The sequence below is a fragment of the Struthio camelus genome, chromosome W (assembly GCF_040807025.1).
Source record: "Struthio camelus isolate bStrCam1 chromosome W, bStrCam1.hap1, whole genome shotgun sequence".
In the NCBI taxonomy this organism is placed as follows: Eukaryota; Metazoa; Chordata; class Aves; order Struthioniformes; family Struthionidae; genus Struthio; species Struthio camelus.
The window spans coordinates 33,348,346-33,375,247 of record NC_090981.1 but is presented as its reverse complement, the minus strand read 5'-3'; the positions used below and the strand labels follow the sequence as shown (position 1 = coordinate 33,375,247).

The 26,902-nt window shown below is 37.0% G+C and overlaps 1 protein-coding gene across 14 annotated transcripts in view; it reads left to right on the top strand.

The window, feature by feature from the left end:
- The window catches only part of LOC104150393 (calpastatin), a 63,509-nt gene extending 39,243 nt beyond the window's left edge, over positions 1-24,266 (top strand). For 5 of the 14 annotated variants that reach the window (XM_068926076.1, XM_068926080.1, XM_068926084.1 and 2 more), the window contains 23 exons: positions 279-386; positions 952-1,053; positions 1,858-1,938; positions 2,039-2,092; positions 2,554-2,649; positions 2,810-2,905; positions 3,610-3,708; positions 4,883-4,966; positions 5,944-5,991; positions 8,377-8,481; positions 8,823-8,924; positions 10,125-10,226; positions 11,247-11,330; positions 12,077-12,124; positions 12,309-12,404; positions 12,969-13,067; positions 14,354-14,455; positions 16,334-16,426; positions 17,330-17,383; positions 17,819-17,908; positions 20,524-20,603; positions 21,961-22,027; positions 22,872-24,266. In XM_068926076.1, coding sequence (XP_068782177.1) covers positions 279-386; positions 952-1,053; positions 1,858-1,938; positions 2,039-2,092; positions 2,554-2,649; positions 2,810-2,905; positions 3,610-3,708; positions 4,883-4,966; positions 5,944-5,991; positions 8,377-8,481; positions 8,823-8,924; positions 10,125-10,226; positions 11,247-11,330; positions 12,077-12,124; positions 12,309-12,404; positions 12,969-13,067; positions 14,354-14,455; positions 16,334-16,426; positions 17,330-17,383; positions 17,819-17,908; positions 20,524-20,603; positions 21,961-22,018 — 1,881 coding nt within the window. In that variant the 3' untranslated portion in view covers positions 22,019-22,027; positions 22,872-24,266. The remainder of the gene's footprint in view (positions 1-278; positions 387-951; positions 1,054-1,857; positions 1,939-2,038; positions 2,093-2,553; positions 2,650-2,809; positions 2,906-3,609; positions 3,709-4,882; positions 4,967-5,943; positions 5,992-8,376; positions 8,482-8,822; positions 8,925-10,124; positions 10,227-11,246; positions 11,331-12,076; positions 12,125-12,308; positions 12,405-12,968; positions 13,068-14,353; positions 14,456-16,333; positions 16,427-17,329; positions 17,384-17,818; positions 17,909-20,523; positions 20,604-21,960; positions 22,028-22,871) is intronic. The other 9 variants (XM_068926078.1, XM_068926082.1, XM_009684651.2 and 6 more) reach the window with 3 other exon arrangements.
- Positions 24,267-26,902: the final 2,636 nt, after the last annotated feature.

The following is a 26,902-nucleotide window of genomic DNA, read 5'->3' as shown; positions in this document are numbered from 1 at the left end:
TTGCTGGGTCTAAAAAAAATATATGCAGCCTCTGAGTTGGACTCCTTAGCTTGGGCTTGGTATCATCAAGCAAAGTGCAGCTACCCATCTTCCAGGCCGCTCAACCAGTAGGTAGAACTAGCCTTTATCTGCTTTTTGTGGAAATGTAGATGAACAGGGACAACAGATACATACATACCTGACTGAATGTCTCTGTTTTACTTAGTTCTGTCTCTAGAATTTTTAACATAAGATCATTTAATAATGCTGTCTTATATCTTTTTTTCTTATTTCCCCAGCCTAAGTCTGAAAATAAGCCCGTATCAGGTGGGGCAAATGTTGCAGGTGCAGTTGGTGCCGATGCTGTTGCAAGTATGGCTGCTGGAGCTGATAAGCCAAGCACTGAGGTAAATAAATAAAATGGCCCAGACAAGTCCTTCACTGGTAAAAATGTCTATCTGTAACGCTTCACTTTCAGCAGCAGTTTCGTCCGTTTTGCAGCATAAAGAAACTAAACTGGCAATTGCTGAAGTATTCCTCTGTAGTAGTTATGTATAGTGGTACTAGTTATGTACTAGAATACCTAAAAGAATACTGACATGCCCTTTGTGTTTTATCTAATAGGACTTCCTTAGAACCCCTTTTTACTGCATCTAGCATTGCTGTCAACAAAAAGCTAGTTAAATTTCATCTTCAGTTCTGTTTTTGTAAACATATATATGTGTGTGTACATATATATGGATGTATGTCTAGATATATCGGCTGGTATATAAGTAGAAATAATCTTGTTACTGGCATTGAGGAAGGAGTTTAAGAAAATTCTCACTGAAAACATTTATCAAGTGTTGGACTTGTTCAGAGCAAGCTTTTGATGTTGTCTTCAGGGGCTCTCTACAGATTCTCCAGATGATTCAGATTTTGATTTTCTTTGCACAGAATGATAACTTCTATAACCCTCTGCTTATTTTTCAGCCTGCTATGGATGAGTCTGCACTGGATAGCCTAATAGATACTCTAGGTGGACCTGAAGATGATGTGCCTACTAGTCCGGTTTACACTGATCCAGAAGTTACGGTATTTTATACGTGTATATATATTTTGCCCTTTTCCCTTGTTTGCCCTTTTCCCTTTTTGCCCCGACTCATCTCTAAAATATGCGTATAGTTGCTCACTATTGCATTGATCCAGTGATTGTCACTTTGATCTACTGAGAGGCAAAATGGAGTTTGCACAGTTGCAGTGTAGCATTGTTTTTAGTAATACAGAAGTGATGTAATTACATATATATTGCAGTAGAAAACAGTGAAGTGTCAAGAAAGGTCACTGCTCTTTTCATTGACTTCTGAGCATCAGATTTACAAAAGGGAATGATGGAGGCTTAAGAGAAGGCTAAGCCTAGGAGCTTTCATTTCTACTTGCAACACAGTAAAACATTGAGAATTTGGGGAAGAATGCATACTTTTCCAAGTTTGAACATGAGAGTTACAAAAGGAAGATCAAGATTACTAGCTCAATGCAATAGTCATCCATGGTAAAAACGTCAGAATTTATAAATATTTAAAATTCAATCTAGGTAGAAATAATATAGTCCATGGTCTGAGACATTGAAATGACATATATTACTGCAGAAGGAACCTGGCTGTGGACATGCAGAGTTTTGCTAGATGGCATCTACTTTTGAAGCTGGTTGAGATGCATGTTCATGACACTAGGTTCTGAAAGACACTATCTGATCATGCTCCAAGACTGGCCTTCTGACCTACCCAATCCTCACGTTTTCTTTCCAGAAGTATCACTGTAGATAGCTCTACATTAGAAACAATAAGTTGTTCAATAAACAGAAGTACAAAAATATTAATGTGTGCATTTTTTTCATAGGAAGATATTTCTTCAAGATACTTAGAAGAACTGGGTAAACGGGAAGGTAGTCTCCCTCCAGAGTATGTTAAATTGTTGAAGGTTAGTGAAGTGAGCAAAATAATTATTTGTGCTTATTTTCTTTTTTTTTTTTTTTTATATTGTTGTTTCACATTCACCGCAAAACTAATTCTTATTTTAGAGCAAAGGGAACAGCAAAGATGGATTCCCACCAAAAATAGATGAACGATCTGAAGTAAGACTTTTTTTTTTTATATTGCAGTTTATTGAAAATAAGCCAATGTTATCATTGGATTCCTGGGAAAATTAAAAAATCTTCTGTCATCAAAAGTTCCAGGAAGTGGGAGAGGGCTCTGAGGCTGCCAAATAACATAAAAACTGATTTAAAAAAAAAAAAAGAGTAGAATTTAACCCATTTTTTAAAATGAAGAAATAGAAACTTTCAGGGTACTGACTGAAGCTGAAACAATTAAATCAAATACTTGTTGAGATTTTGGGTATAATAGTGGTAAGGTAGGCAATAGTAGCTATGCATGCAGGAGTCTCTTGGTAATGTCTCTAGCAAAGTGTACCTGAATTTCTGTACTTTGCAAGATCATTCTGTAAGCCAGTTCACACTCAGATTTTAAACTGAATTTGACCGCATTGATACTTGAGTTTTAATAACTGTAGCCTGGTTTGCAATTTCTTGGTCAGAAACCAATGACAGATGATGAGCTTGCAGATGCCCTATCATCTGATTTTACCTGTAGCACTGCTTCTACTGAAGAGAAGACGACAACGGTGACAGAGGTATTGATGCTTTTTTGCCATTGCAAGCCTTTATTGCTGTAAAATATTGTCATTATTATCTTAATATTTTACTTTAAAATTATCTTGACAATTTTCCTTTTTTCTTTCTTTTTAAAAACTTCCCTGTAATTACATCTCTCATTTTGCCTGTGTATAAAAGAAGCCAAGGAAGGAAGGAGAGATTGTACAAGCAGAGGCAGCAAACTCGGTCAAAAGCTCCGCTCCTCCTAAGGAGAAGAAAACAAAATCAAAAGAGGTATAGATACTCTGTCTTTGGCTAGTTAACTTCTAATTAAAATTTCACATGCTGTAAACACATTGCATGCTGTATGTGTGCCTGATCTTGTAAAGATGCTCATCATCCTCATTTTCAGTTGAAAATCCATTTTATCCTAGGCAGTATTGGAGTAATAGGAATTGCTGCTTCTCAGACTGCAAGGAGAGTGTTCTGCATCTGAAACATCTTGCCTTAATGGGTCAGATAATTCCGCTTCAGGAGTCCTCTCCAGGGATAACTGTTGTTGTTCTTGTGAATGGAGCAACAGAGCATTAAAATTAATGTGTTTTCTCAGCTATGTGAGGCTTTTTAAAAACGTGGATGTGATTTCATTTTCTCATATTTTACAAATCTTCCCTTTTTCCTTTCTAGAGAGAGAATATGAGCTTGTAATTTCTAGGCTTGCCAATTCAAAAAATATGGCAGTTGTATTATGCAATACTGCTCTTTCTGCTTTTTCTCTCTCCTTAAGAGGAGACTTATTTTAACGTGCTGATTTTGTCACAGAATTGCCATATGCTGCGATCTGATGTTAAGAAAATCAGGTGAAACCAAGCAGAAATGACTCATATGGTGGTGGCTGTTTGCATGAGCATCGTATACAGCATGAAAGATACATGTAAGGTAAAGCCTGTGTCATTTTATGGCAATAACAAAATGATTTACACTTTTCTTAATTACAGGAAATTAAAGATGATGCAATGGAAGCTCTTCTTGATACTCTTGGTGAACCGGAACCTGAACCTGAAGAAGATCTTAGCACTGTTGTAGAGGTGTCAGAGGTATACGCTTTATTTATTCGATTTTAAAGCATTTTTCAGAATCCCCCATGGAATTTTGGTTCCTTTCTGCTAGATACCATACAAATGTGTAAAATAATAATTAAAAAAAAAAGTGACTTAGATACGAAAATTCTAAGAAATGTCTCAGTCTAAAGTGATTAAGAAAATCAAGAAAGTAACAAATACAGGTAGGAGAGAAGATAGTCAGATGTTCTGGATAATCATCTATCCTTTTTAGATTACACATGCCTATGTACATACACCTTCCTCTGTGTTTGCTTTAGTTTCTCTGTTATTTCCCAAGCATGGGGTACAATTTGTAACAGGCTTTTCTTTCGTATGTTTACTGTTTGTTTGTTTTTTTTTAATAGCCTTTTTGCTTTTTGGTGAGAGTTCTCCTTTTCCTGTCAAACCCCGTTATTTTTCTAATTTGGCTGTGGTCTTTCCCTCTGTCTCCTCAGGCATCTTTTTTTTCAACATTTTGAACAGTAGCCCTATCTTTGCATGTTAAACTCTGGCTTTTTAGTTTAGTCTTGTTTAACTCTGCCTATAACGCTGCCGGACTAGTCTCACTGTTTTTCCTCCTGTCCTTACTTACAGCTCAGAGTAGGCAAATGACAGGGGCGAAAGGGGAAAATCAGTTGCTGCTGAAGGAAGATGCTGGAGCTCAGTTTTGACAAAAAAAAGAGTATTTGCAGTGCAGATTCAGTCAATCTGGGCCTTCAGATAATTTAGTGGATGCATCGCTTCATGAAGGAGGTCCAGAGAATGAAAATCATTCATCAGTAGCCTCTGGTAGACAAAAGATCCAGCATTACAGCTTATGTAGTCAGAGTGATGTTAGGCAAGGAAAGCCGAGGGCTTTGTGTATCCCAAAAAGTCCAGAAGTAACAGCCATGAAGTTACAACTCTAAACAGTATCTGCAGTGGTTTAGAATTTAAAATTATACAACTGTATTTATGCATTGTGTTGATCTTTAAACAATGATTACTTTACCAGAGAAATTTGGCATTAATAAATTGAGGGATTTGAGTATCTTTGATGTGTATAAATAACCTGATGCTAGTACTTCTTCAAATAGTAGGCAGAATAATCCTGATAAGGAAGTTGAGTGTGTTTTAAATTTTCCTTTGGATTGATCTAAGTGAATGTTTTTGTGCTTCCTTTTTTCAGGTAAAAGCTAAAGAGAAAAAAGAAGAAAAGGTAGGAGAACGAGATGATACAATACCTCCAGAATACAGGTTAACACCAGAATTGGTAAGTTTTTCATCTTTCCATTGCCCTGTGAATAGGGAACTGTCTCCTTCACCCTTTCTGGACAAGGATAGGGGTCATATGTACATAAACGGTAGAATTATTCAATCTGCAGCTTTCCCTTTTTGGTGATTTCTGTATCTCTAGATTCTTTCCCTTCCTTTGTCGGGAATAACTTGATTTATCAGATATCATTAGCAAATATCAGGTCTTCCTGATAGGAATGAGTTCCCGCATTCCTTCTCCAAGAATGGTGTGATTTATTTCTTAGACTAACCCTCAGTTTATATCTCTTTTTAGAAATGTTGTTGGGTATCCTTTTGTGAGGTAGCCTTGAAACACTATTTTAAAGTGGGATGAAAATTACACTCATTGTTACAAATAGTCACTTGGAACGACGGAGACTTGTTCAGGGTTAGCAAAAACAATAATAGAACCTAGATCTATTTTCTATGCAATTCTGTTTAGTTTACAGAAGTGAAAGTTTTTGCCATGGTTATTAGCCTTATTGATGTTAACAAAGTTGCTATATAACTGGCTGGAGCTGAATGTTGACATTGTTTTGAATGGAGCAGTTTTACCTCTCTGTTTGAGATGTCAAGACTGCCTGACTGCAGACCTGGGATTTAATCCTGTTTTAGTTCACGTGCAAAAGTTTGTCTTTGGTACTCAAAGCCTGTTTTAACTACTGGATTTATTCCTAACGTATATTGATACTGTGTTGTGCTAAAGGAGAAATACGGTAATGAACAGTGTTTCAGTCTCTTGGCACGTTTGTATCATGCTCGCATTACAATTGTTTTCTGATCCGCTTACCAGGCCATGTAGGAATTCCCTCTGTGCAGGGGGGCTCCTGTTACTGCGTCAGTGATTCCATCTTGTGTGCCTCACTTATATTATTATGCTGGTGACTGTCGTGTATAGCACTTTCTTATAACGATGGAAAGATATCAACCATATTTATATTTTTTTATTTTCAGGATAAAGATGGAAAACCAATAGTACCAAAACCTGAAGAAAAACCTAAGGTTAGAAAACTGACAGTATTGTAGGAGTGTGAATAGGTACCCTCTTTTCTCCCTCTCTGTCATCACTTGTCTCTGCACACTTATGTAAGTCTCTTAATCTTTTTATATGTTTACTTCTTTGCACAAAGCCCAGTGCTCTCAAGTGCCAAGTGGAAGTTTGTTTTACTGACATTCACAGATGGTGATTAGAGAGCTCATAGTAAGAAAAAGAAATTACTCGGACATTACAGACTTACGGAGAAGACTGTTAATGCAAAGAAAAATGAGAAGTTGGGGTAGGGTTCCCTGTAGAAGTCTGCTGGAACTGTCAAAAGACAGAGAGAAATGAGACAAGGAAGTCTATAGTTTTCTTGACCGTTTCCTCTCGTTAAGTCATCAGATGATAATTAACACAACTGGAAAGAAGGAAAAATCTGCTGTGGACCTTTTCCTAATCACAGAGAACGACTTGGATTTTGCCAAAAGTATCTCCGTCGTGGCCCAGAAAGTGCAAAATACGTTGACAGAGAGAGTTGTAAAGGTTAATTAAAGATACACAGGAAGAAAGCAAAAATTAGGAAAAGGAGCTGTGCACTGAAGAGATGAAAGGATTCACTTTGGGAAATACTTTGAGTTGAGGAGTGCTACCAAAATATCTGGCTTGGGACTGGAAAAGTACAAGTAACCTCTGTTCTTCTGAAACAAGCATGAAGGTCAGGCCAAATCTAAGTGAGAATGAGATTGTGCCTTTTTAACAGAAATATGAAGTCATCTGAAATATGGAGAAACGCAAAGGCAATGATGAAAAGACTTTAGGTCTCTATAAATTGGTGTCTGTCAGATCTTAGACATTTAATCATCTGGATGGGTGATGTATGAGACACTGCACAGAAGAACACCTGCCAAACATGTCGTAAGGGAAAAAAAGAGGGAGCAGTTATGCTCTGAGGGAAGCAGACGCTAGTGTTAAATGATAAGCCCTCCAGTTTCACAGGGAGGCAGAGAGAGAGGATACATCCATGGTTTTGGTTTTTTTTAAAAAAAAAAAAAAAAGTCTCCAGAAGAGGAACATAGCATGAGTTCAAGGGGGCTGGTTCCTAGTTTGAGTAACGTCAAATACAAAATCAAAACAGGAGGTGAGCTCAGAACTGTGAGTTCTTGAACCAAAAGAAATAAGCGATTAGCAGGAGAATAAATATTCCCATACTTTTCTAGCCAGTATCAGTCTGAGACACAAACGTAATGGAATATTTGTTCTATAAGTGAATCACAGGGGTATCTTAAGAAATACATTGAAGGATTTTTCTCTGCACTAGTCCTCCATTTATAATTTGAGGAAGGCAGTTTTGAGCAAGATGTGTTTGCCAGTATTCCTGTGGTATCATCAGTAACTGAAAGCTGTGAAGTCAAAAGTGAAATAAAAAGGTTATGTCAGTAGTTGCAAAACCTTCAGTCACTTGTCATTTCTTTGTCAGTCCCTGGTGAATAAACATTTCTTCATCCTTATGATTTCAGCTAGAGCTTCTGTTCATTTAGGCTTCCGTTCTACATGCTTTTAAGTACATGCAGTGAGATTACTTTTGTGAGTAAAGCTGTTAGGCCAAAAAAATTTTTGGTTTAGTGGTTTAATGAGCAACTCAGTAGTCGTGAAGAGTGGGGCTTCGTGTGAGACTTTTTATAAATACTTAGGGGTCTTGAGAGATGATGGAGGAAAAGTGTGAGGGGGAAATGTTAAGAGACTCTCCTTAGGAATGACATTTTACATATTATGAATTTATTCAAGTAGGCTGTGCCTAGCAAGTGAATGGAGATCCCCGCTAGAAAAGACTTAAACATTTAGATGTAGACATTAGTCTAAAGGGTCACAGGAGCATCAGCAATAGGTCATAGAATAGGGAAATACAACTGCAGTTTATTCACCATTTCCTGAAACATTTGCAATAGAAACCATCGAGCGGCAGCAGTCACTGCACACACTACAAGAACTTTCGGATGCCTTTGCCCCCGAGAGGAATGGTACTTCTGTTGAAAAAAGGAAAAACAATATTAAATGGGAGAATTCTGATGGTGCTACTTCCCACTACCTATGTGTACTTTATACTTGAAGTGTTATAATTATATGATACTGTTTGTAGTAAATATAAGCCAATAAATTTTAGGGAGGTTTTTTTCTAATGAAAAAGTCACATTTTCCTTTTCGCTAGCCTTGTAAGGAGTATGTTTTTCCTAATTTTATGCACTGTGGAATTCATTCTGTTTGTTCTCTGTAACCGCGAAAGGTTGTTTCTGTATAGGCCACAAAAGTTTGTCTACTCTCTGAAAAGTTAAAGTATAATTCTTAGGAAAAAAAATCAATTAAAAAAAAAAGCAGTGAGTCCCCCATGCTACATATGTCCTTTTTTGCAGCCTTTGAGTGAATCTGATCTTGCTGATGAATTTTCAAAAGATTTTGCCCGCCCTGTACAGCCTGCAGCAGAGTCCAAACCATCGAAGCCCAGCATCATGTCTGAAGTATGTCTCTCCTGTTCGGTAAAAATGCTGACGCTGATAATTTTGCTAAGACTGGATAATGTTACTGCTGTTTCAGGAAAAATATTTTCTTTTCTTTCTTCTGTTTCTGTGTGTGTGTGTTTTTTTTTGTTTTATTTCTTTTCTATTGCCTTCAGTGGAATGTGGAATATTTCAGTTATTACTTGTGTTGAAAACTCTGCTTGGCATTTAATATTTAATTCCAGGGCTTCTAGCTAGGCTTCTAGGCCTTCTTTTTCTTTTTGTGCTTTATTTAAAAAGCTGTTCAACAGGTACGTTTATTAGCACAGTCAATAAAATGCAATGCATTTGTTCTGTTTCAGAAGCCTTCAGCTCCTGTGCCTGCAAAAACTATTAAGGATGAAGTAGTTCCTCGTGCCACAGCTTGCACTGTGCAGTCTTCAGCTCCATCAGCTGTTTCTTCAGTGAGTAGTTAGCAGCCTCAGCGGGTGCTAAAGGAAAACTCAGTGCTTTATTTATACAATGATAATAGCATGTTGTCAAGGGGTTTATTTCAGTAATGCATATTCTTCCTCTGTAGAGTTAACCGCATAATAGATCCCTGCAACACAACACATTGGCACTTCTTGCAATAAAAAAAAAAAGTGATAAAAATTATAATGACTTGATGCTCAACATTTTGAATATTTTCCATCTAGCTAAGGAGATAGAAGTGGTTTTTTGCTTTACATTGCATGAACTACCTATTGAACCACCTGGGAGCTACATTTGCTGTATGTCTCAAGAATTACTGAGATATTTGTTCCAGGGAGGTTTTTTGAATGAAGCTAATGTGTGAAAGGGAACTTGGTACCTGTAGTTCTACCGTTCTTACTGGTTTCAGACAGAACAAGGGAACAGCTTGTTGCAGAACCTGATTGTTAAAGAATTAAGTGAATTTAGCATAATTAAAGCCAATCTGCATCAGTCTGTGATTGGGAGGAGTAAATAAAGATCATCAGAACACTATTAAATTGGGTACTTGATAGAATAGGTCCACAATATATTTTTTAGTCTAAGTAGGTGTCCTTCATTTGAGATACAGGCCACAGTTACAGGGTTGAAACTGGGGAGCCAGCTCACCAGCCTGGGTAGTTGGGTGACCCCTTCAGGTTCCTCGGGCGAGTTCTTTAGCCTGGCGGTTCCCAGCACAGGCTGAGTGCTTTCCAAATAACATGGTATCAGTCAAATACCAACTGAACGCAGAAGATCTATGACCTTCTTAATAGAGGAAGTCAGAGTGACAGTTGTCATGGTCTCTTCTAGCCTTTTAATCCTATAAAAGAGATGCTGTTTGCCAACTTAGTAAATACTGCAGTAGAAGACGAATTCTACCTGTAATTGCCCTACTTAACCTTGCAGGAGGTTTTAGCAGTAAATGAGTCTCTGGAAAGAGAGCATTTACAGAGCAAACCCCTTTCAAAGTTCCCTTATACCTTGAACCGAGCAGATACCAAGTACGTGAAGACAACCGGGGAAAGAGGCATTACAGTTTTTTATTTCTCCACGTTTACCTTACTTAATGTGTGACTGAAGGTGATAGTATTTCTTTATGAACATGTCGCTTCAGCTGCAGCTGAATTCCAAACCAGGAGTCCTGTTTGACTGTGTCAATACCCTTACAGGTTGGTCATGAGGCAGATGAAGCTTTGGAAGCCTTGTCTAGTAGTCTAGGAAAGAGGGAGCCTGACCCAGAAGAGAAGAAACCTGCTGTGGATAAAGTTAAGGTAGAAAAATAATCCAACCTCACAAAAAATACCTTGTTAATGTAGTTATCTTCAGTGTTGTTGTATTTGCTCAGGCTGAACAATTTAGAGATAATTTTTTCACTACTTTAAAACAAAATTTACTCATGAAACCAACTGTGTTCTGCTTAGAAAGTACTTGCAGAATTTGCACAGAGTGCATTTTCTTTATTGTTTTTCTCATTGTAATACATGATCTCAGCCTCTGAAAATTACGTCTGCCTAGTGTCTTAGTGCTGAGGCAAAGCAGAACTAAAATGCACATTAGAAATAGCACATAGTTTAGCCCTTTTTCAAAAGCAACCAAATTTATGAGTTGCGTAAATCAGGGCTGGTTTATAAGTGTTTGTTTTTTTCATTGACTATAATTTTAACAGGGAGCCCTATGTAAGTTACTGAAATAGCTTTATTCTGTCTTGTGGGATGCTGTTTAAACAATCTGAATGCTTCCCTTTGCCACTGCAGGCCATGAGCCAGATGGTATCGAATGCAGTGAAAAAGAGAGGACAACTATTCTGGTGTGCTGGCACTCTGTCAGCAGAAAGTGTCCAAAGTTGGCTTTACTACCTTTTCTTAGTTGTCTTCCAAGGTTGTTTGTACAGGGTTAATCGTTTATGAATCCAGCTACCGTTTCCACTGTTTAGCCTTCATTTGCACACAGTCCAGATAGCTGTTGAGTGCATTTCAAAGAATTAGTGCTCGGAGATCCGGTGCTCTTTTGCTACTGGTCTGTGCTTGTCTATTTACTTAATTCTGTTGATCTTTATGGAGCTAGCTAGAACTACTCCTGATTTATGCAGAGAGAAACAGGCAGAGAAAAAACAGGTTGAGAAGCCAACCCCTTCCCAAGAGGGCTTTTTAAATTTGCTTGAGATTTTTATTTGGCAGTTAGACTGAATTAAAAAAACCTAATTAGAATCAGTAGACCAAAGACGTTCAGAGCTTGCTTGTATCCATTCCTGTTCAGTTATGGTTAACTTCTTTTTTTTTTTCCCCTCTTAGGAGAAAACCAAACAGGAAGAACGGGAAAAACTGGGTGAAGATGAAGAAACAATTCCTCCAGAGTACAGATTAAGAGAAGCAAAAGTAATTCATTACTTTCCTTTCTTCCTTCAGTATATATGGATGAAGCTGACGCTCCATTTCATTATTGAATGTTGGTGTTTACTTCAGGCATTATTATAGTATATAAGCATTGGTGTTTGTAGTTTCTGAATGTCTGACATCTTTCATTAGATGCCTATATATTCATAGAAGTGGTTTAAGTAAAGATACCTACCTATAAATAATTTTGACTGAGATTAGTGCACTGGGAGTCTTTCATTAGCTTTCTGTGTTTTAGAATAACTTAATAAATTGTGATTTATTGTACCTCTTTAAAAACATTTCAAGGTGGTATTTTTACAAGCATCACCACACGACTCATTTGACATAAACAGGATGCTTAGGTATAACCAAAACTCGCACATCACCTGCCACAGCTGCCAATGTGAGAAGATTGAGCCTTTCTGGACTCTGCGTCTAGGAATATTGATATAAAGCTGGAAGTTGGGAATTTATGTATCAATAATGCCATTTCTGTGGAAATTGAAACACTAAGTGGGGGAGCTCAGAATCCCACATTTCAAATTGCTTTTTGGCACTCAGCTCTATTTTTAAGTTACAGGACCTGTATTTTTGAATGACGCAGTGGATAACAGCAGTAGAGGTTACTAGTTAGATCATTTTTCTGTGTAGTAGTTACTTGTCATTCTGTGAATTCTCTCAGAATACTTGTGTTGCAGGGTCATTTAAAGACTCCCTTTTAAAGTAAGGGGCTTTATCTTTTGTAGGATAAAGACGGAAGAACGCTCTTGCCACAACCTGAAGAAAAACCTCAGGTAAATAAGTGGATATCCAGATAACTGTTTTATCAGTTGATTACTTACTCAAACGTTAGTAAGCTTTCCCAGTTTCTACTCCTAAAGTGGAGTTATACCGTAGAGTTGTTACCTCATGACTAAACTATACTTTTAATAGTTGAAAAGGCTTAAAAAACTTTTTTTTTTTCCTATTCAATGATAGCCTATGAGTGAAAACGATCTTTTAGAAGGTTTGACAAAAGGATTTTCCTCTTCTCCAGCCCCTTCTGCACCACTACCTACACCAACTGTAATAAAGGTGAGTATACTTGATTTCTGATGTTGTTTTATTTTCGAGTTGTGTCAATAATCTTGATTTTTCTGTTTTCCTTAAAATTTATGTAAATTTTCTTAAATAAAATTTGATAAATAAAAAGCTAAAAATAGTTTTCTTACAATAAATAAGTAAAATAGAGACCGAGACTTTAATCGTGAGGGGGAAAAAAAAGATAAATTAGTTGTCTTATCTTTTTACCAGTTGCTTGCATTAATGCTGCCTAGTAGTTGAGATTTTAAAAGTGTTATTTAGGGTTATAGACAAGCTTGGTGAAATCTTACCTCCTCCTAAGTCATGTTTTTTCCCTTTGACCTCAGCTAAGCCGGGGTTTGACCCATTAGTTGAGATGGAAGATTGAACATGAGCAAACAGATACTGAATAAATGTACAGGGCTTCTCAGGAAGGGGTTTTATCTGAAACAGGCTGAGCTTCTAAGAAAAATAATATCCTAGAAATAAACTGTATGGACTTTACATTTCACGTTCATGGGATTTACTTCTTCCCTTAGCGCTCTCTACTACTACTAATGCTGTGTCTTGTTTCAGAAAACCAAAGAGGGTAAAATACCTACAGATTCCTCTGAAGTTGTCTCTGCTGCTACAGTTTTTTCAGTGCACGCAGCAGCTCCTCCAGCTTCTACCTCAGTAAGCAACACTTTTTAGTTCCAACTCAGATCTGAGTGATGAAGGGAAATGGGAGGTATGGTCAGACCAGTTTTACCAGTAGAGTGTTGCAAATTTAAATCATTTATTGATAAGACAGGCTATTGGCTGAAAAAAGCTTTCTCTGGAAAAAGAGTTTGAGATTTCATGGACATTTCATCTTCATGTTCAGCTGAATGTTAAGACTGTTTCATCTGTGTAGTCTGAATTCCATTTTATGGTGTATTTCAGTTTGCTTTTGAAAACCCATCATCTGCACTTGGAAGAAGTGCCCATCCCTATGTAGATTCCTCCAGAATTACAGAGGACCTGAGTGGATTTGTGCGTTTCATTTCTGTGGGTAGATGCGGATAATATCTACCTGCAGCTGGTTTCATTTTTGGGCAGGTTGGCCTTTTGTTGAACCATGTCATTCTTTTTGTGGTTGGCTAGTGACAGCATTTCAAAAAATGGTAGCATAGTCATTGGCATAGTGGCAAAGTCATCTCTGAAGCCTATAAAAGAATGAGTTCAAGGTTAATGGTGGAAAAGGCAGTTCCATAACCTCCTTTTCAGTAGCAGGAGGACTTTCCTAAATTGCATTAAACAATAATGTTGCATGTCTCTTCCTTTTTCTTTCTTGATTTGTGCAGTGAGAGCTCCCTCTAGTGTTTTCAATCTAATTGAGAAGGGAATAAAAGAAACTCCTCCCACCTAGGTTTTGTTCCGTTTAAGGTCCCTTTTTCTTTTTTCCTAACCAGCGTTTGAATAAAACTGGCATGAATAAGCAAAAGACCCTACATATTGAAGATAAAATATTTTAATTCAGTTTTAATTCAGTCAAATTTAACTTTAAAAAGTTTTGAATTTAAAATTTTTAAATATTATTACATTTAACTGTTAAAAATGTGAATTCAGACTGACACTTGCTTAGCAGCTAATCTGCACTGATAATGATGTTTGCAAAATGAATGGCACCTATGAAATATAACCTTCTTGTAGAACTAGTTTCATTAGATCAGTTTGGCTTATGCATAACAAAAGAAAGGCATTAGAATCAACTCTGTAACCCTTTCCTGAAATTATATGCTCTCTAGGTCTAAATAACCTGTAATTTTTTTCCAGCTATTATATGTGCTATTACCAGTGCGTTGCAATTACAGAGGCGGAGTTGATTGTTCATTGTTTGCTGAAGTTAACAGTTCATTAGTCAGTATTTATTTTAGCTTGATGAACTAAATTATTTTTACAGCCGATTTGCTTTTGCAAATATGTTTATACTTTGGTAGGGAGGAAAAGAGATGGATGAAGCCTTAGATCTCCTGTCTGATTCCTTGGGACAAAGAGAACCTGACCCTGATGAGAACAAACCAGTTGTGGATGAAGTAAAGGTAATAAAAGACGTTCTGAAATTTGTGCTGCCTGAAAGAACTGAGACATTGACTTTATTTTATAGGGATTTTTTTTTAAAAAGTAGTATACTACAGTATTCCTCATGGGAGTACATGGCACGTGATTTTCAGATATGTTTTTTTCAAGTAATCTTAGTCCTATATTAATTTTGTACCTCGTGTAGCTGTATTAATCAGTTCACTTTTGTGTTTTTTGCTTCTCAGCATACACTCTTGAATCAACTGCATTGTTTGTGAGTTTTGTGATAAATGTGGAATTAGTTAATATATCTTAGACATTTTGAGGTGATAGTTGAAATGTTAGGAGAAATTTGCAATAATTTCACTTCAGTGCCTTTCTTTCTTCCTTTGTTTCTAAAGTGAATTTTATGGTCGTCTTTTTGTGAAACTTAGTTGAATTGTATAACCTCACAAACATCTAGTTTATCAACAGACATGTTAATGTATTCAGTTTTGTTCTTTCATTTGTTTATTCCTGTTTTTTTTAATACAATCTTTCTCCTTACAGTTGTATAAAGGCCTTAATTTTAAAGCATTCCATTAAGCGTGAAAGTTGGCTATAACAATGATGTGTGTTTAGCCAAAAAGGTGGCAAATTTCTGCTCATAAGAAAATGCCAGAGAAAAGTGGATGCATCTCTGCGTAGTAGTAGTACACTATAAACAGGACTAAAGTTAAAGAACATTATTGGGGAAAAAATGACCATAAGCTGCCCATAATTACATTTTAGGGTGGGAACTGAAAGAAGATTTTTTTTTTCCCCTAATCTCAGGACAGACTTCCAGTGTGGAGATATTTTGCCTCATTATGAAAAGGCTTATATGTTATGGTTACAGTGTGGTTCCTTGCCATAGCAACTGTTCATGTGTGAGATCTCAGTGATTTCTGTGCCTCAGTGGCAGTGTAGCTGTAGGAACCCAGCTTTCTTTTTGTGTTGGTGTTTTAAAAGCATGGAAGACGCTCATACTGGATGAAATATTTCAGTTTAGAAAAAAAAAAGTTCCATAAAAGGTTGGTTTTTTACAAATACAAAAATATTCTTCAGCAACATGCTTAAAAACCTATTTGAATCTAAATCAGCTGTTATATTTGGCATGTTCCTGCTATGCTTGTCAGAAATAAAAGCAGTATAAATAGAAAAATAAACTCAGTGTGATGAATGCTGCCCTCCTTGTGGTACACAGGAGCCTGTGGTGCTCTGTCCTCTAGTAGTGTTGTGTTTGAAGCTGTCTCTGCCTCCTAAGTCTGGTAAGACGTGTAAGCCAGCCTTGATCAGTTTGGTGTTAGGTGGAGAAGTGCCTTCTCTTAGGCCACAGATGCTCAGACACATTCATGGCTAAGACATCACGAGAATGTCAGTTTTGTGTTTTAAGCTGCTGCAGTGCATGGATGAGCTGCAGTGCATGGATGAGCTTCAGTGTGGAAGTGTAGAATAATTTTTTTTTTAGTCATATTGTTGAAAAGCAGAACGGACAGTTGGCATAACTGTTTTCTTTATGTTGCGATGCTGCTGTGTATATATATTTTTAACTTATTAAAAGTGTACATCCATTGACAGCTAGTAATTTAGAAAGTTTTGTACATGTCATACACTCCTCATGGTGGAATAAATATATGGTTATTTCCAATAATTCTAAACTTTTAATTTCAAAAAATGCTTCTGTCCTCATGTATTCAAGCTTAATGAACTCTCTAATGTATTTTTTGCTAATCTTTCTAGCATTTCTACTAATTTGTCAAACTGGGATATCCTGCATAATAGAGAAGAACCTGTAACTATTGCAGTTGTTGATTAGCATCTCAAAGTACCAATAAAAGATACCAGTATTAAAGTTGTTACAAATTAAATAATTTCAGGAAAAGGCTAAATCTGAACACAGAGACAAACTTGGAGAAAGAGATGATACTATCCCACCAGACTATCAGAAACTTCTGGAGTCGGGTGGACAGGTAAGCAGAAGCTTTGTTAGTTTTTATTTAGCAATTTTACTGCAACACTAGAAATCTGTACGTATGAGCCAGTCTTGCCATCTCTGGAACTCAGAGGAGAACAGTGGAGCTGAGTAAGTGTATGAATTATATTCATGTATTAGAGTTGAGGATGTATACTTAGAATAGCTCTCCAAATCATTGTATACATTTGCTTTGAAAAGGAAAAAAGAAATGAAAGAAAAAAGGAACAGTTTTAGATTTGGGTTTGTTTGTTTCTTTTTTCTTTCTTTTTTTTTTTTCTTCTGAATTGGGCGGTCTGAACAGGTAAACACTTTAAACCAACCAATTACAATCAACCAAAGCTGGAGATTCAGCAGTAGAGATTCCAGTTAAACAGGCGCAGTGTTGTAAGCGCTCAGGAAAACCAGGTAAACAAATAGGGAGTCCCCCTTAAAAAGCTTGGCATTATAGTCTCGGGTAAACAGGAGATTTTTGTATGCTGTGGCTAATGATGCTTCTTCATTCAAAATATTTTTACATTCGGGGGCAGAGAGCGTTATTCAGATTATGAAATACTTACAGCCCTGTGGAACTGTCATTCACTCTGACGAGTCACTGACAGTGATTTAATCTTGTCCACCAAGAGGGAGCTGCAAGAAACTATTCTTCCAGTAGAAGAAGTATGATTACAAGGATAGAAAGGTGAGACCACAGACATGCAATCAAAAAAACAGATCATGAAAATAGATTATGAAGGGGCTTTGGGATAGCCACATAGCATGAGAAATGAAGAAATTAGTTCAGAAAGGTTTGATTTTTTTCTTGGTCATCTGTACATTCCAAATGTAATACGTAAGTACTTGTATGCTAAAACTAATCTGACCAGCTCAAAAGGAGGATGAAATCTTTCTCCTTTTAAAGGATCAACCGGTAGAGCCAACAGCGAAAGATGATGTGAAACCAAAGGAAAAAAAGGTAAAACTTACTATATTTTTGTGCTATATTTGTTCCATCCTATGTGCGCTGATTTTTTTTTTTTTTCCCCAAAGTGGTGTCACTGTAGACTCAAGGCATGACTTTTATAGCAAATTCTCACAAATACTGTTGAATGCAGTGGGTAATTGTAGCAGTGTGGACGGTAAATTTTTTCTTACTGGTAACTCTTCAGAATATGTACAGTTTTAGTGCATAACGTACTAGGGGTATTAAGACTCAGTATTCAAAACTTACGTGATTTGGGAACGTCAAATAGACACCTCTTTTAACATTTGCGTAGAGCTACGATATCTTTTATTAAGAAAAGGATGATTAAACTGGGCTTAAATACCTGAAAAATTAATTGGCTGTCAGGAAGTAGTGCATGTTGTATGAATCAGAAAATTGTATGTATCAGAATCATAATTATTGCAGAAGCCTACAGATGACTCTGCAGCTATTGATGCTCTATCAGGTGACTTTGATACATGTGCGAAGGCTCCTGCCACACCACAGCACTCAAAGGTAGGACATTTTCTGCCATCTTGCAAAATAAACTTTTTTTTAGCTAATCCATGAATTTTCTTTACATGTCTTTGCAATTTAGGTTTAAAGCTGGCCTCTTTGGAAGGTGCTGTCAAGATGTAATGATTGTCTGATTTTTTTTTTTTTAATGAAAGTTTGAAGTTTCTTCTTATATACTAAATATTTGGAGAGAAGTAGGTTTGAGATATTCAGGGTCTTTTAGAGAGGTAAGACAGGCTAGGAGATGTGAGATGAGTAGGGAATTCTGGTAACAGATTTTGTACAGATTAGAGTTAAAAAAAAAAAAAAAAAGAAAAGAAAAAGGAAGAGGAGAAAGACAGTTTTTAATGACTGCATGCATGCACTACCTAGGAATAGTTGTAGGCTGGAACAGAGAAGCAGTTCAAGAGGGGTTTTGCAGAGAGAAGATGACAGAGTTTGAAAAAAGAGTTCTCGATACATGTTAGGGAAAACGATAGAGTTGACAATAAAGAGGAAGCAATGGTTTGGAGAGGGGTTGTAGTGAGAAATGAAGCGTTTATTTGTCCTGCCGTCAACTTAAAAACAGCTGGCTGACTTCTGTCAGACTTCTTCCAGCAAAGTAGTGAGAAAGTGAGGCTGTATGAAATGAAGTAGCGGCGTTAGCTGCATAGATCTGGAAGCCATCGACATGAGGATGGCGTTATGCTTACATGTGTGAAAAAGGATGATTGTGCTGGAAAATGATTTAAAAGAGGAGACTGATATTTGATCCAGGTTTGGGTAGAAGCATAGAAGCACTATGAAACTTGCTTTCTGCTTGCTCTCCCTCAGCCTAGCATTTGTTGCCTTGAGCCTGGACAGGGGGAGAGGTCTTGTCTTGACTTTAAGACATCTGCTGTACCTGTTGGAACTTGGCAGAAAACTGCAGTCTTCTTTCACGATTCCTTGGCAGAGGAGCCTAGGGGCACACTACGGCAGTTTGGGGGAGTTTGGGGGATAGTGGTGCTAAAATCCTGGACTCCTTTGTTTTCTACAAGTACTCAAACTGTAATCAAGAACCAGTAACTCCTTGTTAGCCATTTGCTCCCTTGTCTTGTAAGTGACAAATTCCATTCTATGCCCAGGTCCCTTACCTACAGGGAAAAGAAATGCTAAACATCTTTTTTTCTTTTTTCTTTTTTCTTTTTTTTTTTTTGGTGGTGAATGTTTTTTTTCACTTAGCTGGTTAAAGCAGCTGCAGTTGTCTCTACCCTGCTACCAACTCCTACCAGTCAGTCCCTGCCTTATTCCTGCAATAGTCACCTGCTTGCTTCCAGCCAGTCTGCACTGGCATGTCCTGTGAGAAGAAGGAAGAAAGAAATAAGGCTTGAATTTGCCTTGTTTTTGAGCAATCCACTATACTAGTAGTCAAAACTTAATTCCCTCTGACAGACGCAGCCATGGCAGCGTAACCAGTTCCCAAGGGAATTCTGAGTAAGTTTCCTTAAGCTTATACCACAAAGCACCCAGTTACGAAAAGAGAATTACAAGTTTGTTCATACTTAAAATATTGATTATGGTCCTGTTCTGTGCTTTTATGCTTATGTTTGTTGCTCCCCTCTACCAGTAAGTTTAAAAAAAAAAAAAAAAAAAAAAAAGGAAAAGAAAAAGCCTTGAAACTAAAATTCAAATCAGATGCAATTCCCAGGGGGAGATGACTCCATTCCTAAATAAGCTCCTCTGACCAATCGGCATGTTCATCTATAGGAATCCATTAGCTCTTCCATAGGAAGATCTAATACCTTCTGGTTGGCATCAATTGAGGCCTTTTCTCGGTATGCCCATTTATTAATAAATAATAGGCTTACTACAAATGTTGAATTGTTGCCACATTAAAATGTTTGGGAACTGTAAAAGCCAATTTTATGGTTCATGTTCTCTCACGTAGTGTAATCGGTTAGTCTCCAAATAAATTCTGTCCCCTTTCCCTGAAAAATAGTTGCTTGGTGTATATATTTTTTTGAATTTGTTCTGAGTATCCTAGCAGTTGATGGCATTATGGCATATTTTTAATCAATACTTTCTCAGTACTGTGCACCCTGATCCCTTTAGCTACACTCTTGCATGACAGTGGTTTTTTTTTCAAAACCATCCTATTCTAGAAGGCAATTTTAGATCAGCACAGCTAGATACGGTAACTTATACCGAAAGAAAACTAATTCTGTGTCCCTCAGGTCGGGGGAGATACCCAGGTGCTAACAGTCATGGCTGGCTTTGACAGTGAATCCTGAGATGGCTCAATTAAAACATAATCTTGATATTTTTAAATACAATATAAGGGTAGTTTATTTGGTTGTGAACTTCAGAGCAAATCTTCTGGTGCAATATTATTGCTTTGTACTAAACACAATATCTGCCCAAATATATCAGCTGTATCATCTTTGTTTGCTTCCTGGTGCCCTGGTCTCCCCAATATTAAACAAAGCTCCAGATTCTAGCTTTCTTTGGATTAAGGAAGTAGTTACATGTATGTGCAATTGAACTCTCCCACCTTACAATCCACATCTAAAATAATTCGTTATGGCAGGTATCATGGAGGAGTGACCACTGTTTCTCTGATCTGTTTGTAACTGTAATTATTTTGTTCTCTGGAGTGTAGGACAAAAGTGGAAAGACCACCACCACCACTAAACCAACCCCAAAGGAGGAGAGAAAACCCAAAGATCCTAAAAAGGTATGTTCACATTACCATATGGATAGTAAGGGTTATCATGCAGTATAAATGCGAAGATGGGCAACTGGAATTTGGATTCCTATTATCTGGGTATTAGTTTGCGGAAAGTTTTATAGTAGTAAACTCAACTTGATCCATTTATGTATGTATCTGAGAGAAAAGCACCTGCCTATTTCAAGGGATTTTTAGATAAATAGGGGCTAAAAATCTTTCTTTCAAGAAAAAGTAGCTGGCATTCATGTGGCCTTCCACACAGGGGCTCTGTGTATGTTCCATGTAATGCTCGGACTCCTCGCTGTGGTATTTGCTGATCTAAGACCGTCACACTTCGCAGGCCTATGCTTGCCTCTGGACCCCATCACTTTTCCCTTCTGTTTCTTTATTCTGCAATGGTTTCTCAAATCGTTCCGTTTCTTACCTAGAAGAAACTGTTTTCTCTCCTGCAGCCACTGACGTTGTTCTCTTTTATTTCCAAAACCCTGTGTTCAGCTCTTAACACAGCGATGTTCCCTTTATGAATTAAGCATAAACATAAAATGCTATTATTTTCTACAAAACTGGAGTAGTTTGACAATTTTAAATAATAACATCCTGAAAATGACTGTTTCAACCACACTTCTCAACTTTTTATCATAATTTATTTTTAAAAATGAATAAAGCCCTACATATATTCATAAATAAGTACGAAGAATGAATCTAGTAGAAAAGGGAGGAAGTAATTTCTTTAAAAGATGCATTTAAAAAAATTAATCATGTTGCTTGCTTTTTTTTTTCTTTGTGATCTAGAAATACAGAAAATAGATTTTGGTTAAAAAATGGATTTAGGAAGAAACTTCTCCTATCAAGTTGTTCTCTCACTATCCTGAGAAATAGATGCAGATAGATGTCTGAATCAAACAATAACATATCTGCTGTAGAAATTTTGTATTTAAGTGATTGCAGTGTAGGAGTGTTTTTTTCACTATAAAATTGCTGCCCATTGCTTTTGTGTAACAACAGAGCTGTTGCGCAGTTTTCAAGGTAAAATTGGGAGATCTGGAACTCCTATTCGGAAGAGTATGGTTTTTTAAGTTCCGAACTGTGACTGGATCACTAACATAGGATAGATGATGTCAAGAAATAGGGTATGAAGAGGTCAGCCACAAACTCTGAAATAAAATAAATGATGGAGGAACAATGAAGATAAATATGCACAAAAAGTTACAAATGCTCTTGCTAAATTATCTGTATTTCCTGGGCACATCATATTTATGTTTGAACTGTGACTTCAGATGAGTATCTGTCACTGTTTTATTTCAAAGTTTAGCTTTGTTCATAGTTTCTTACTGTCTGTCTCATGCATCTTTTTTCCCTTTAGGCAAGGGAACAGTCCTCCAGCAGCAAATCTGAGAAGCAGAAAACAAGCTAAACGTTGACGTTATCGGGTGAGATTTCTTGTCTATTCTCTGAACTACTATAAAGACAATTTACCTAAGCGTTAAAAGTTAACTCTCAGTGACACTCCTAACTAAAATGAGGAGGTGGCTCACTGAGAGAGAAAATACTTGGGATGATTTTAAACTTCATTGTAGAGAATCCTAAGCAGAAAGAGACATGCTAGTTTTTTTTTTCTCTCTCTCTCTCTCCCCACAGTTGGTGAAGAGTTACTTCCTTTAGCTCAATTTCCTTAAGTTCATACAATTTTAAGTGTTCTAAGGCTTGTCACTCCTACTGCTTCCCCAGTAAGACCTTTATTCAGAGTAGTTAAGACCAAGTCTATTTCCACTGATTATTTTTATCTGTGGGACAGTGAGCTTGTTTCATTACTTCTCTACCAGGCTAATTTTGGAACAGTGTCCAGAACAGGTATTTAAAAAAAAAAAAAAATCACAACTAAGCTGACAGGTATAGCAGGTTTCAGTGTTCTGTTCTTGGCTTACGTATAGCCCTGTTCTATACCTTTGTTCCACTATTACTGTATATTTCTTTATATTTAGCTTGATCACATCCTTAATACAAGTGTAGGTAATTACAGTCTCTCATACTCATCACTTAGCAGTTTGCTTGACTACTTCCATGAACTAACCTTACTGTAGTATCACTTTCAAACAAGACCTAATGGCTTTTGATATTACTTCTTCCTGGATTTCTTCCTTTCTCTGAATGTCTGTGTTTCTGATAATTCTTCTCTGATCTATTCAGCAATTTTTTTCCAAGCTAATGTGCTTTATGCTTATCTTCTTTCATTTAATTTCTTAACTTTTTTTTTTTTTTTTTTTTTGCTTCCAGGATCTTGGCACATGGTGTAAAAAGTCTTCTTTCTGCTGCGGGATAATTATTCCTGAAGAACAAAAGCTGATGCAAAAAACATGGGGTTATTCTGGGTGGTTTTTGTACAGTGGTATTTGCTGGAGGTTTTTCATATTTTCTTTTTTTCCAGTAATGGATTAAGATTTTTTTTTTTTAGCCATTCATTTTATTGTACTGATACATTTTGAATTCTTGTAATTTTCTTCAGTTCTAGGAGGGAAAGGATGCTTTATATTTGTAAGAAATATATTTCATAAATTAATAGCAATGCCAAAAGAAAAAATTTGCAAACTTTTGCACATAATCTCTACATAGTGCCTGTAAATCTCAGAAAAGTTGATAAGTATGTGCTAGCGTTGTTAATGTTGCAGTGAAAGCATTAAGAATTCTGGAATGTAATGAGCTTGACTTATCCTCAGCTTGGCTGTATAAAGTATTTCCTCAAGGCAGTTCCTGGTAAGAAACCATAGATAGGCTGTGGATAGCTAAAGAATGAGAAACTGGTGATAGATGCCCCTGATGAAGCAGTTTATTAGAAAGATAAATTTTGGATGATGCCTTAACCATAGTTAAAACGACCAAAAAACCACTAGAAAAGAAGAAATTTTACTTTTTTACTTCCAATTGCATCTGTGCTGTTATCTCATAAGTTCAGGAGTCTCAGGACTGATCCAAATACAAATCACTATGTACCACACACCATTGTTATCACAGAAGAGGGGAAAAAAAGAAGGTACATGAGGCTTAACAGGTTAAAGAGAAACTCAGGTCGACAGCAGGACATCGTTGCACTGTTTCTAGCCCTTGCCTCTGTTCCTCTGTCAGTACTCCCAGCAGGGAGTGCAGGAATAGAGCAGAAGTTAATGCTGCAGGAACAGTGTAATATGCAGCTGGTCCTCAAGAGAGCAGGCACCAAGAGCAAGTACCCCCTAACAAAGTCTGCTACGGGTTTACAGGCTTGTGGGACCTCGGTGTGCTGAATTCCTCAGCTTTTTCCTCTGAATTACTTGTAAAACATGTTTTTGCACCTCCTTACACACATGTACTACTTCACCAGTAGTTTCCAGAGGAAGGTAATGTTAGGGATGGTATCTGTAAGGGTATCAAAATCTGACTCTAGTATATAGTATTCCAGACAGACAGCCCAAAGATTTAAGATGGAGGATAATCAGAATTTTGACTGTACTTAACAGTCTGTATTGAGAACCTGTGTCGCACTAATAAAGTTTTTAGAATGTGTTATGTTTGTAATTTCTTTCATCATCTTCAGCTATTATCTGAATAGCCATTTAAAGGCAGAAGAGGAACATCTACCTTTAAAAATTATTTTTAAAATTAGCATATTAAAAGTGAATAAATGTTGTTGTTTTTTTTTTTTTTAAAAAAGCAAAATATTTGTCATCAAGGCTCCATGAAGCCCCTTATAGTCCAGGTAAGATCTTGCTACACCTTTTTTCCCTTCACTTTGCTTTTCAACGCTCTATAGCAGTTAATTAGGACCAAATATAAATTGTTGAATCCCATCCTGTAGAGATAGGCCTAGCTTTGGCCACAAAGCAGCTAAAAGACTAAGCTATAAGTACAGGAGGAAGTTACTGCTTATTGTGCTGAAAAGTTCCAATTAAATTTTATTAAAACATAATGTATACAAATGATAAACAATCCTTCTTAGGAGACAGAAGGTACATTTAGTTTTGATGGAGTTAATGAACCCTTGCCCAGCATGCCAGTAACTGGTAGAGTTCTCTGAATATACAAAAAATTCAGTGTTACATAATTCTGGTTTTCTAAACAATTTTTCTTTATGGCATACGAAGTTCTAAAATGTTAATATCAGCTCATGCAATTCAATCAGTGAACATTACAGTGTTAAGAAAGGTGACATATCAACATGCCTGCTGTTCTAGAGAGAGGGCTGCAATGTATCCTGATATATGCTGGATAATCAATGCTTCTTCAATTAAAAAAAAAAGGGGGGGGGGGGAAGGGGTTTGTGGTTGGGGCAGGGGATTGTGTTGGTGGGAGTACTACTTGGCAGTTTTCCCCAAAGTTGAACAGCTGGAAAAACTGCAACTGAAAATGAAGGAGTTAGTTATAGTAGAAAACAGCAACGTTACTGCTTGCAATAGCAACAGAAAAGAATAAGCAGATGGGAAGAGTGACACACAACTGAAATACTGTATCCAGAACTCTGTAAATGGTGTTTTTTGTGAAATTGCTTTTTCAGTTTGCTCTGAAAATGTTTTAAAGAATACAGCAGTCAACAATACCTGAAATACTGGGTCTTCAGCTCTTCCTGTTTGGTATCAGTTACTCCAAGACTATATCATCTCTTACTTAAACTCCCCCTTCCCCCCCCCCCCAAAAAAAAATTATTTTTTATTTTTGGTTTACCTGTGCACCTGTCTACTACTTCTGGCAACAGTCTTGTATTTTAGTAGTTCAGTGAGTTTCCAATGGCATTACAATTCAAGAAGTGATTGTAAGCTGTATTTGAAATCAGAAAACAAAACTTATAAAACAATTTCAATTATTTACCTGAATAAGGTCACAAATGCCTGTATGCTTACTTCGTGCACTGTCTATTCAGAATTCTTGTTTCCCTTAATAAGGCTGAAGGTACAAGAGTCCTAATATGAAAAAATGGATACAGCAAGCAACTGGAAACAGTATTTTCTACAATGGTAACAGCACTTTAGGTCTTCACTAGCAGAACTCAAAAGCCTTTCTGAGGTGTAACAAAATAGGCTTCAACAGCTGGGGCAAGTAGTAAGTCTAGCTGAGAGAAAAGTGAATAAGGCGCAGTCAAAAGCTTATGATTAGTTCCAGATCATGTGTTTTTTCCCTAAGTGTTTTTTCCCTAAGTTTCTGGCCGCTTGGCAGTATCAGAGAGGAAATGGAGACAGACCGGGGGGGAGGGAAACAAAACCATGGAACCATGTCATTGTAAGGGCAAAACCCCCCAAAAACCCAGCAAGTGGATTTAGGCACACATGATAGTTACTTGGAATTTTCTTTAAAGAAAATTCTTGAAATTGTAGAGTTCCTGTAGCTAATCGAACAGAGATGGGTCACTCACAGCTTCTGGTTGGTTGTGTTGTTTTTGTGCGGTGGTTTTTTTTTTTTTTTTCCAACCAACAAACAAAAAAACTCCCACAACACTCCAAGATTCCAGCTCGGCTTTCTTAAGTATCTGTACCTTTTGGGGGGCCTAATAGTCATCATTTTTCTGCTTACAGTAGTTACCTTACAATCCTGATTAGTGGGCTGCAGATGATAAATATGCCCCCATGATATGGAAACGGATAGAGTCATTTTTATCTGAAAGCAGGTAAAATTCAATTAGGTAAAAAAGGGCTCATTAAAAGCAGAAATATAAAAACTAAATTCTAGCTAGAACTGATTGATTAATAATCTAAAATGAGATTTCCCCCCCCCCTTTTTTTTTTGCTTACAAATCGCATTCTGATTTCCTCAATATTAACATAAAAATAAACAGGCCTTTTCCCTGTATTAAGACCATAGGCAAGGCATTTACATCAGTAGCAAAAGTAGTAGTCCAGACTTAACTGGAACAGGGTGGGATTAAGGGGACTGAAATGTGCAGCTCACACTCTGTGTCACCTCAGCAGAGATGGAGCCACTACCGCTGCACAGCTTCCACACCATTACAACTGCCTCCAGCCCTAAAACACTACAGTAAAGCTTGCCTAAGGCAGACGTCGTCCTTATTTATTTTGAAGTCTGCAAGGTTAACTATAGTTGGTACTATTTTTAAATTCTGTGATGCTTGATCTGAGATAAATATTTATAAAAATTGTTCTCCTGCATCATAGACCAAGAGGATAAAGGCACGTGCACAGCAAAAATGTCTTTGCTACGTAACTTGTGTTCACTCCAGTATTAACTAAAGCTGCTACTTGTACCTTTGTGGGAAAGATATAGGAAGGGTAAGCATTCACAAGTGGAAAGCTTCACTTGGTTATTTGTCTCCAAATACTTTCTGCTTT